The 12,449-nt window shown below is 31.3% G+C and overlaps 1 protein-coding gene across 1 annotated transcript; it reads left to right on the forward strand.

Annotated features, from left to right (window-relative positions):
* Positions 1–584: 584 nt before the first annotated feature.
* On the forward strand, positions 585–12,010 carry LOC143182754 (uncharacterized). Its single transcript, XM_076383960.1, has 6 exons — positions 585–633; positions 1,128–1,240; positions 1,719–2,074; positions 9,435–9,668; positions 9,850–10,084; positions 11,748–12,010. Exons 1-6 carry the CDS (start codon positions 585–587, stop codon positions 11,940–11,942), a joined length of 1,182 nt encoding a protein of 393 aa, XP_076240075.1. The 3' UTR covers positions 11,943–12,010.
* Positions 12,011–12,449: the final 439 nt, after the last annotated feature.

Here is a 12,449-nt window from a genome sequence, read left to right on the forward strand (position 1 = left end):
TGTAATTTCGTCGCTTTTCCTCGTACCAACTTTGCGTTCGTTTCGTTCCAAAGAGTAATATTGAATGTTGCTCTGATTTGAAGGTTTTAGGGACAGACGATTCTGTCATATTCTCTTATTGGGTAAGATAAATGGCCTAATACCTAGATGTTTGACGCTATACCTATACCAAGGTATGATTATTATCGTTTTTCATCAAGAAGGGTTCTAAGAGACCTCAATAAAATTTCATCTGTTTATGATTATTTCCATTGTTTCCTTATTTTAACATTAATCCTACTGGTTGTGGCACAAGTACCAAGAAAATTGTAATCTTAATTACAACTTAATGTCATTTGTTAATTTAGTTTTACGAGATTTATTTTTCTTTTGTCTTTTTTGTCATTTTTATATTCCAACAAAAGAATATAAACTAAAATGACTTGAATACAGTAATACAAAATTAAAAAATGCACTACAAGACAAAAAAAAGAAGAAAAATAGTAGAAAAGAAAAAGGAGAGATATACTCATGTATTTTCAATGTCTCGAATACAAATTAATTGTTTTTAATACATTATTATTCCAAACGAAACGTTTAGAAATATGACATTTTATATTTCAGAGGTGTGGGGTCTTGATGGGACCCCCCCTGGTAAATTAAAGAGTTAAAAAATTAGATATCCCAGTAAGTGGATAACCTAAAAATGTTTGTTCTCATACTTGATTGCGTTCGAGCAACCGAATGTTCTGTTTTGTAATTATTTTTTTATGAGGTACGTTAGAATTTATGCTTAAATTAAATAAAATTGTTGTTAGTGGTCAGATATCGGAGCATTGTTAGCTACTGGAACATTTACCTTAATACTTACTGCGTAGTAGTTTGAAAAGGGAGAAATTAGCCGTCGTCCAGAAAGGAATTATTGGGAAGGGCTCAGAAGATTTTATTTGACTTCCATTCTGCAAGGAATTTTATTCTAGACTGAATTTCAAGGGAATAAACCATGTTCAATCCATTCTTCGAGATCCAGTGTGATATGAAACATAACATTTCATGTTGATCCAACCCGGAAGCCTTGGGGATACGTCTGGGAAGAATCCCTATATTTCTTCAACTGACAATGAGCATATCTATTGACTCTTGAGTAGCCATCACAACCAAGCATTCAAGCAAGGACGAATTAGCCTTCATCCTTTATTTGACTTATTGGAGTGAGTACGGAAGACTTCACTCGGCAGTCATGGTTTTAAGGAATTTTGCTGTAAGCTAAATTGACCATTCTAGGGCTAATGTACCGATCTATCGGTAGTAAGACAGTGTGCTACAATTGCTACTGATCGATCCATCCGTAGCTACAGTAGGCCCCCGATTATTTGAAGTATTACGAGATTCAAATCTGAAGCATTCTTTTGACAGCTAACTTTATTTTCATTAGCAAACTACTATTACTCCACTGTTTACGCCTTAATTGATACCCTACTGTATTCTTATTATTATTATACCCAATATGCACTATCCTAAATAACAGAAATTTTGAATATTCGAAGTTCAGTTAATCAAAGTTCTGCTGTAGTTTAAAATTCTTCTAATTTTTAACCATTTTTACTGTTAAATGTGTGGAAAAAGTACAACTTTCTTTTGATCGATGTATTCTGAATTTGACGCGTGGAAAACATTTCGTTCACCAATAACGAAATTTACGACGAGTAACAAATTTTTTCTTGATGCATGAAAACTAGGCAAATATTGACCTGGGTATTTTTATTATACCTGCGGCTAGAGGGTTGACACTAAAAGTGTTAATATCGAATTTACGACACGAAAGCCACCCCAATGGGGCTCAGCCTCATCCAAAGCATAACAGGAACAGTCAGCACGAGTTCGAGGCGAACGGTTCAGTGACTGGTGATGCCTACGTTGCACGTTTGCTCGGCGTCCACGCGAGCCGCCATTCCGCGGAACAGAAACTGTTAGATGTTTTCGAATTTAGACGTGACGGCGACCGAGTATCTTTGCCTCTCCATTCCATCAAACTTTTTGGCACTGGCGTCGTTCCAGTTCTCCCTGATCCTTTTACTATCCGTGCAGTTTCTCGGTATTAGAGCAGGTCTTCGTAAAATTGCGAAGGCGGGACCAGATATACCGGAAATGAAAACGCTTCTCCGCATCCGGTGCGGCCTTGCACTGTTTTAGCTATTATAGAAGCAATGGGGCACCAAGGCAACTTGAATCGGGTCAGAGGTTATTTCGAGTTCGATAGTTTTTAAGTTTGATGAGTGGATGGATGGCTTCGATTGAAGCATAGTAAGGTGGTGATAAGAGAGTCGAGAGGTTTGACTAAACTTTGTCTTATTTACGACGTTTCTTTAGCTCCGTGTGTCAGACTTAATTTAGATAGAAGAAGAATATGTACAGTCGAATCTCGATAACTCGAATGTCAGTGGAAGAGGTAAAGTCTTTAAGTTATAGACATTTTCACTTGCTGAATTTTTCGCGTAAGAGAGGATTAACATACGAAAAACGATTTACAGAGGGTTTGTACTGGAGGTAATAATTTGCTGATTGCAATAACTTAAACAGAAAAAATCCAATTTCAACGCAGAATGTGTTAATGCCTTAGATTTCCTCTTAGAATTCATTTTACTCAGATTTTTACTCAACGTAAATGCAAAGGCGACAATTTAAGACGATGTTGGGAATTATGCGTTCGATTTATGATAAACGACCAGCTTGCATGGATATGCATGGCTGGAGAGGTACAGACAAGACATGTGTTATTTTATGTTTTCCAGCATTTATTTATTTAATAAATCAGGACACATAGCCATTAATTCAAGTTATAAAAGTAGCGACGATAAAAGTTTGACTTATACAGGTAAACTTCGGCTTGTAGAAGTCTGATTATTCTAAATTTCAGTTATAGATTTAAAAAAATGGTACAAAAATAAATATGTGGTAAATAATTCAAGTTAAAATAAGTTTTATTTTGATTTATAGTGGTTGTAGCGGAGCGAAAGGAAATGAACAAAATTTTCGTCTTATAGAGGTTTTCCAGTAACTGAGGTTCGACTATGCATGAATTAGTTAATTGTTCATTTTTAGGTAAACGATAATTAAAAAGTATTTACGTAAGTATAATCTAGTCAAAGGTTTTACGATTTCTTCGTTTTTATTAAATTCGATGGTATAATAATGTTTGTTTTTATATGTAGAATATAATTTGTATCATGACTGTAATTTTTTGTTACAAGTTGAAGGATTATGAAGGTACACCACTGTGTAGGCTTAATAAGATAAACTAATTTGACATGTTTTTGCTTAGTTAACTATTGAATAACTATTGACTAAAATATCCGACTTTTTTTGGTATTATTAGAGAGTATTTTCTTACAATTTTTTCTTTTCATATACTATTTATTATTCATAAATACCGTATAGTGGAATCATATGATACTGTCTTTTGTCATATTCAACAGGATCTTGTTAGCTTCTTGTTTTCTCTGAAACAAAATTAGAAATTAATTATAAAATTAACTAAAATTGACTCGTGACTATCCTCACGGTTTGCTGACAATATCTAAAGTAAACAGTATCAAACAAATGAGTGGCAACATCAGCGAATAAAAAATGATTCACAAAAATAATAATCGCATCGAGGTAAAATATTGTCGCCAGTCCGAAATTGTGAGTCCTAATGGATTTTCCGATATTCTGATTGAAAAATATTTATGATTAATGAAGATGTGTCTGCTAATGACAGAGTTTTTTTAGTCAGTGGACAATCTTCGATCAAAATGATTTGTGTGAAATCAGAGCCTCGAATAAATGTGAAAAATAAATAAAAAATAGAGATCCTTGAAGATGTTGAATTTATAATACGTACTACATTTTCTTAGACAGTAATAACCATTTGAAAAATATGCATGAAAGTTTCATTAAAGAAATTATTTTCTGCAATTATTAGTAAATTAAAATTGGATTTAAAAATAAGTAATTGCTTAGAGACTATGTCTTTAAGTTGCCTTGAATTCTTACTATTTTCTTAGGCGTAAAGTATTGGAAAGAATACTCGTTTTTAAAACTATAATTAAAGAACTTTGGGAGTACCTAATTTCTTTTAACTAGGTTAATTATTTGAAGCGGAGCCGCTGATAACGATAGTCTCTTCTCTTCCTTTTTTTCAAGGCATCAGACACAATATTAGGATCTGTTCTCCTCGCTAACAAAATAGTAAATGAGGTAAATGAAGTTTCATTCTGGCTCAATATGATTCATCTTAACGAACTCAAGATAAATGTTCTTACTTCAAGCATTATTGTAACTAATGATTAACACAAACTAGAAAATATTTAAAAAATATTTTGCAATATTTAAAACTCAAACAAAATATTTTGAATGAATATTCTTGAAGTTATTTTAATAATTAAGTTACAATAGTTGTTGAAAGACGTTATACAGTCACTATTTTTATTTTTTTTATATGTATGTATTTATATTTCTTTACGATAAGAGAAATTGAGAGTACAGAAAATACCTTAGAAATCGTATAAAAAGAATGAATAAAGCAACCAAATTAAAAGTGCATAAATGTGATAAATTTTCAAAATCGTCTTTTAAATGGTGAGGTATTTCATATTCTAGGATACCTTGTCCACCATTGTTTCAAATTTACAAAGTCACGTTAATTGTAAGCGACAGTAATCTATGGATAATAGTGTCAAATTTGTGTACACATTATATATTACAATACGATTCTCTAATCCTTTGCGTATTAGTTCCATTAACTTGGAATGAATTACAAGCTGTATAGATAGGAGTAATCCCTTTGTCATTTCGAACATTTGAAATTGGAAATTTCTCTAATTTCCTGTTTTCTCACTAAACAAATTTCATGAAAAAGCGATTACTGTAAACCATAAAAATATCATTCAAACAATCGATCAATTAAATGTAAATTAATACAATTGAGTAATAAAAATACAAGATCCTTCAGTCTACTACATCACCTGAATTATTTCTCTTACCTTCATGACTTTAAATGAATTTTTTTCAAATGTTAGTACATAATTTGTCAAAGACACTTTATCATAAAAATATTTTTCATTTTCATATCGTGTAATATCATTTTCCTAATAATGAATGAAGCTAAATATGATTAAACTTTTTTCAGTACCTCCTGTATTACTTAAAAATTACACTTTACATTGGAAATGCGTTTCCTGTATTCAGTATTTAATATAAATTTTTTATTTAGACATACTTTATATAAAGAAGCAGTCACGAGGTATTGTCACATGTTGACTGATTAACTAAATAGGATATCAGAACAGTCGATACAAGTTTGATAGAAAAATTATAAATTGCATCGTGTCTGATGAGTAAAGTCAGAGAATACATCATCCCTGTGAATGATTTATAGTTCGTCATGTACACTTGGCGTCTCATTATCAAACAGCTGCATGATCCTTTTGCACTGCAATAAATCATATACACCAATGTAAGCCAGAATTCGCTTTTAATCTTTCGATCGATGTACGCCAAACTATACATAGATATAATTGATTTAATTGTGTTCGAAATATTCATCACGCGAAATTATATTCTTCTTCCATATTTGTTCTGAATTGAAGGAGATAGAATAATATTTATTTGTTCCATATTTTTATAATTACGTTTAAATGATAGTAGGAAATGGACGCGCGTGATGGAATCGACGCAAACGGAAATATTTGGGGAGGAATCTTAGGAAACTTAGACAATGGAGAGTTGTTGACAATAGGGTATTCGTGACAATGGACTATAGAATAGAAGAGCGAGTAGCGAATTCGTAATGATACGATGGACTGGACAATGGAGAGTTTACAACAATAGCGTATAATGCTCTGTTATAGAAATAACTAGAAAGTTCATGTATCTGTCTTGGATTCGTCTTTTCATTTTCTGTTCAACGATTGGTACGAGAAGTATGTATTGTGAGAAGTATCGAAATGACCTATTCGTATTTTTTGATAGATTAAAAAAGTGTGCACTTTCACTCAAATGTTTAGATGATTTATTTTGTCATCTACGTTTTTAATTTGTATAATGTAGTAATTTTCAATAGTTTTAGTATTCAGGTATACATAAAGAATGTCCATTTGACAAGTTTACCTAAAACTATCTCGAAAACAACGCATTTCCGGAAAAAATGGTAAATACAAAAGTTCTTCGATTTCAAAGCAGAAATACAACTGTTCTATTTACTTTTTATTTGTTGAGCAGTTAAGCACTTTCAAGGTTATTTGAATGTCAATTTTGTTGTTTTAAATAGAAACGTTATTTTTTCTTCGCAGATTCTTATTCTATGGGAAAGAAAAAGAAACATTTGTATGAGACATTTCTTTATCAGACTTCATGTTAAAAAAACTTTTAATAAAATAATTTTTTTTACATAGATTCCAGATACGAATACGATAAAAAAACTTCATATACACCTATGTCTGGAAACGTTTAGTTTTTTAGTCATATCCTATTTTATATTGCAAACGATGTGATATTTTTTTTAAGACCTATGTGCCAGACATTTGAATGGTCGAAGTACCTCTGAGTCTAGTAGGATCTCAAAGGAAATAGCACATGGCGCAGGCAAGAAATGGGCCAGCGTTTATGCAATATAAGATAGCATGTAACTAAAGAATTATGCGTCTTTACGCATTTGACTTTTTTTCAGCGTCTTTATGCCTAGAAACAATCATCCAAAAATGTCCCACATGTTTGGAATCCTTCTATATACGTATATGTATGTTTGATCAAAAATGAATGGCTTGCGGGGATAAAAGTGTTATATTGTTATACATTCTTTCATAAATGTGTGTCAATTCGAAAATACTAGTGTACCTACCAATAATTCTCTAAGAAACGATGTTACTGTACAATACTAATATTTTACCTGGCCAGGAATACCCGCAACTCTTCCATTAAAATTTTTCTCTCATTAATAGCGACTGGTCAAGCTACCCGCAAGGAGGCGAATGAAAACGTGCATATGAAATAAAAATAGTTTCTAGGAATTATTTCGTTAGCAGGAGCAAAGAATTATTTACGCAGTACCATTTCGAGATTTAGTACAGATAAAAACGAGCTGTGAAACGTAATTGAGATCGTCTGGCGAAGGTGAAGAAAGAAATGGAGCAGGAAGAGAAGGAAAGTTGAAATACATAATAGTAAAACTCTCGCGCTTGGAGAATACGCTGCTGACTAGAAAAGTGGGGAAAATATAAAAGAGAGTATACGAGATCCAGACTTTCGAATCATGCGGTGACTGTGAACTCATGTGGACACTACGCAGGGAATAATTAATGACATTAGACATCCTGCGCAGAAATGCGTTAAATATCGTTATTTTCGTTTTATTTCTTTCGTAATTACGTGACTGAGTTGTAATTGTAGCGAAGTGTAAGTGGAGATCACCAATTATAATAATTCCATTTCCAAACAGTATTATAAAAAATATAATAAAGTGCAAGGGGGTGTGATTTCTTATAATTCTCACTATGAATATTTTTTTACAGGTAAGTGTAAAATTATTTATCGCAATCCATAAACCATAGAGACGTCTTAAAAACGTCTTAAAAATACTCAGTAGAGTTCTAAAACTATCCAAAAGACGTTCCTGAAATGTTTGAAGTTACAAATCAGTCTGTCTTAAAAACGTCCAAATTAGGGCTATAAGACGTTCAGGCATAAAATAGACATAAAATAGACGTCGTGTGCTATCTAGGAATGTATATTCTATGTGCATCTTAAGATCACTTTGTTTATGTTAAGTTAGAATAATATTTTTCTTCGAAAGAAAATTTAGATAATATTTTTTCTCTTTATTAAAAGTAAATTTTCTCAGTGCACGAAATTTCTAAACTAAGATATTTTTACTTATTTATTATTAATACAATTAATTTAGATTAGATTTTATGCTAGTTAAATGGCTGGATTTTGTGCTTGAATACTAATCGTATATTCATAAATTTGGTATGTGTCTAGCATTTATGTATCATTAATAATAGTTCGCAATGGAGATTTTATTTTTATTATCGTTAGTAGAATATTAGAAAATCGATAGACAATATTAAAAATCAACGATTTTTGTCTCAAGTTAGAAGACGAAAATTCGTGATTTTACACATCGTAAACAACGACAGATGTAATAGTCATTTTGAAATAAGTATACAGGGTGTTCGATGACGAATGTCAGAAATTGTTAGAGTTGATTCTATATACTAAAAAGAAAATTCCGTTTCCAAGTTATTAATTATTATAAAAGTGGATAAAATGTGTCTGATTCGTAATTTATTCTACTGATTTGACTAATATATGCTAACAGTAGAACAAGTCTCCAAGTCAGACATCTTTCGCATACATAGAAGTTTCTGTTCTTAATTATACAATAAATTACTGACTCTGAATCGAAGCCTCAAACGCAATTTCGTCATTCTTGATTTTCGTTCTATTTTGGCACGTAGAATCATTATCTAATGTCATCGAACACTTTGTATAAAAATATATATGTCAGAATTATGAAATTAAAATATTGACATGAAAGATTTTGTCGATACGTTCCTAACTATACCTGCAATAAATATATCACTTGTTTCGTTATTGTATTAATAATATAAAGGATAAAATTTCAGTGAACAAGTAGACTTATAGAAAGTTTCTTTAGTTGGAAGGTTAATGGGGTTTGAAATACCCTTATGTACTCTATCGATTATGATTAAACATTCTGTAATGTATTCTCTCGTATATTCTCACGTGTGACAGTTGTGGAATTAAATGTACTTATGGTGCATTTAATCTGCTAAAAATAACTTCAGTCATGACAATAATTTTACAGTGTCGATTGTCGAAAATTTTATCGAACTTTTATATTCCATTGTGATGTTTCATTCTCAAGTACGGTCAATACTACACGAAAGAACGTCTGAATTTCTTGTGCGCTTGTCAAAATGAAGACAAACGACAAAGGCAAGACGAAATATAAAAGTGGAAATAGAATAAAGGACAATAGTGACTTCGAATTCTTTTTCTAAGACATCTCTTTTTCTAAGATTCTGTGACATCTTTTACTGTCATATTATAGGTAGTTTGAAAATTAAGTTAACGATCTGGAACAATAAATAAAAATACGTGAAAGTTAAAAATATTTGAAAATTTATTTTAGAATATATATAAATATGTTTAATAAAATAAATATTTCAAGATAATACATATCGCTAAATATAATACACACGTATTACTCATTATACAATAAAAGATGATCTAATGTGATTAAAAGAAGAGATGCTCCTTGAAATTAAAATATTGTTACTAAAAAGTTATTCTGAAATTGAAATATTGTTACTCAACAATTAGGTATTCTGAAAGTATATTTCTATTTGTATACTTTATATTTGTATACTTTATATTTGTATACTCCTGAGTGGAGTCAATAACTTATCGCTTCACCAGCATTGTTTTCTAGTCATACTTATCGCCTTGCTACTGGAGGCTATTGAAACGGGAGAAACTTACAAACTGATTAGACCATACAAGTACTATCAACGCAGGCCATGGCGTCCACCCCGATGGCATAAAGGCCACAGATCATCGAAGTTCTACCATTCGAAGAGGATACCGCCGGAGGACTATTATTCTCGCGGGCCAGGATATTACAGGTAGGAAATGGCTACTAAACTTTACGACGAAGAGGAAATCTCGATAGCAACACTAAACGAAAAATATTGATTTTGAATGCGTAATGTAGCTCATCAATACCACTGTTTTAATTTCTTTTGAAATTGCGCATGGAATTAAATTTATAGGATTTTAAGAAATACAAGTTTTCGTTGATACTAGGTACCACCCTGTTAGCGAGGACTTTGAAAGCCACGTTGAAAATAAACCTTATACCATAGTGATCCAGTTACCCAAAGGAGAATATAAATACAGTCATAATGACTATCACAGGAAGAGGAATTATGAAAGAGATTTGATCACTAGAGGATTCGCTACAGAAACTGATTATATTGAAGATTCCGAAGACAACGAGTCAAAAGTAGTTAATGTTAATAGTAAAAAAGTACAGATAAAAGTAAGTGTTAAAAGATAAAATGTTGTTTACTTGTCTGGCTAGCACTGTGATTGGTATTTAATGATTAACTTTCTGTTAGCTCTAAAGCAATAGAGAGACTAGTAGGAAACTTATATTTAGACTCTAGACAGCACCTTTTAAACGTGTTTCATGTCACTGTACTAACTTTCCAATTTCAAACTCTGACTTCACGTGAACTTTAAGTTTCTTACAAAACAATTATTCGGCGTGAAAGTAACTCTTTTTCCATTAAATATTGTTGTAAAGATATGTATTTTCAAATACATATCATTGTTTGTTTGTTTGTTTATTTGTTTAGTATGAGCAGGTAAGAAAACCCTTTGAAATATAATGAAATGTTATATGTAGGAATTTAACAAACGGTGTATATGAGGCATGAAATTTGCCAGAATAGAAAAAAGTCGACTAATTTACAATGCCTATTAACACTTTTAAAGATCTTATTTAGGCAATTATTATCACCATATTGCGTGTTAGGAATTTTTGTTTAAGAGATGAGAAATTAAATAATTCATGCAATGAAAGGCAAGAAATAATATCATTAACAACGTCGTATGTAAAACACAGTTCAAGTAAATCGCAGCGATCACCAAGGTTAGATAAATTTAGTTTTTGCTTAAGTTGAGTATAATCGTTGTCAGTGAAGTTCTAATATTACTAATTAAAAAATATATCTTTCTATGTTTGAGAAATGTTAAGTGTCTATTAATAAAAAATATAATATAGTATATATGGTGTCGAAAATAATAGGACGATGGTTCAGAAAAAATAATTTTACATGTTCTTGACACTTTTTTTAATTTTATTAGGTTGACGAGTCACGCTATTGTTTTTACATCTTTTTTATTCAAATTTTCCTTTAATCATAATATTAATTTCTGTAAACAAAAATTTATGATATCAATTATTGTAACATTGTTCACATTTCTTCAAAATTACTAAATTTCGCTTTCTACATATTGCTGCTTGTATTTGCTCGGAATTTCAAAGGTGCAACTTTACCGTGGAATGTTGAATTGCTCTGTGTCATGTTTGTTTTTCTTAGCTTGGAATGCTTCAAGGTTTGGCTTAGATTCAGCTTATATCATGCATTATTGCGTTATATACGCGAGTAAGGAATTCCTTGCACGAGGATTTCATGAATAAAATATTCCTATCACGAATCATCGTACTGTTCATAGTACCATTACCTATCAACACGTCTATGTAATTTTAGTGGATCATTCGACAAGTATAGAGCATGGATGAAAGGAATAACAGAAAATTGTTAACAAATTAATTTTCAGTATGTCTAGACAACACTGTTTAGCAACTTGAATAGGTAGTTTGAGTTATAGTAGACTGCAGTAGTAAATTGCAAAATAATTAAAGTAAATAATCTAAATTGCTGTTAAGGAAAATGTACAGAATAAATAGTTAACTGAAAAATATTCACAATTATGAATTATAAAATTTCTTGATTAAAATATTCTCATATTATGTGTTTTGCATTTATAATATAAGACAAATATTAATAGAAACGTCTTTTGATTTTTTACTTTTCATGCATTCATCGTTCCCTATTACTTTTGATTCACCCTCTAGTACATTATTTGGAATTGAAATCGTCAACTTAATATACATATTTTTTATTTGCACACAGATGATTAAAGGAGAAAATCCAAAATTACATATTAAAATATCGAGATCTGATATTGATAAGGATATAGAGATTACGGATAAGTTAAACAGTACTGCTGTTGATTTATTATTATTGACAAAAGTAGATGTGACTCAACCAATGGACGAGGATTGGACATCATCTGCTTTATCTACAGTCTATCCAGAAAATATTTGAGAACAGTGAAATAATGCATACACAAAGAAAATTAAAGCCATTTCATTCTTTATTAAATAAAACTCTAATTTTTGTCGGTTTAAAACTTAATTTTTATCAAATTAATTTTCGAGATGCCATTTTCTCATGTATCATGTATCAGAGCATTGTATCGAAGAAACGACTTTTCCAATTGCTCAATGTCAGTCCACGTATCATAATAAATAATTCGAAGTCCACCGAGTCTGTGGAGAATAAATAACAACAAAAATGGCGAAGAAGTTAGAAAGAAAGCGGAAGGTACCATCTGCGTTATTACAAAATTTAAGAATTCAGGAATCGAATGAACCAAATGCAATTAGGCACTGCAACTTGATTTATACTTTTATGCTCTCTTCGCTAATGGTCCCTTTTACATAATATATCTGCCCTGTTGCGAATTCAGGGAGTTTGAGAATCTTTAGGTGTGAAAAATTCAACATACTGACGATAAGCGCCACAGCGTGCAGTGCAGACTGACACGGGCAA

Source organism: Calliopsis andreniformis, chromosome 1 (genome assembly GCF_051401765.1).
Source record: "Calliopsis andreniformis isolate RMS-2024a chromosome 1, iyCalAndr_principal, whole genome shotgun sequence".
Lineage (NCBI taxonomy): Eukaryota > Metazoa > Arthropoda > Insecta > Hymenoptera > Andrenidae > Calliopsis > Calliopsis andreniformis.

Bases quoted from the DNA above. Each gene is read 5' to 3' on its own strand.
- LOC143182754 (XM_076383960.1), top strand. From the start codon at position 585: ATGACATTTTATATTTCAGAGGTGTGGGGTCTTGATGGGACCCCCCCT. The intron at 634-1,127 runs GTAAATTAAAGA...ACTCTTGAGTAG, and splicing joins TCTTGATGGGACCCCCCCTG to CCATCACAACCAAGCATTCA. The intron at 9,669-9,849 runs GTAGGAAATGGC...CGTTGATACTAG, and splicing joins CGCGGGCCAGGATATTACAG to GTACCACCCTGTTAGCGAGG.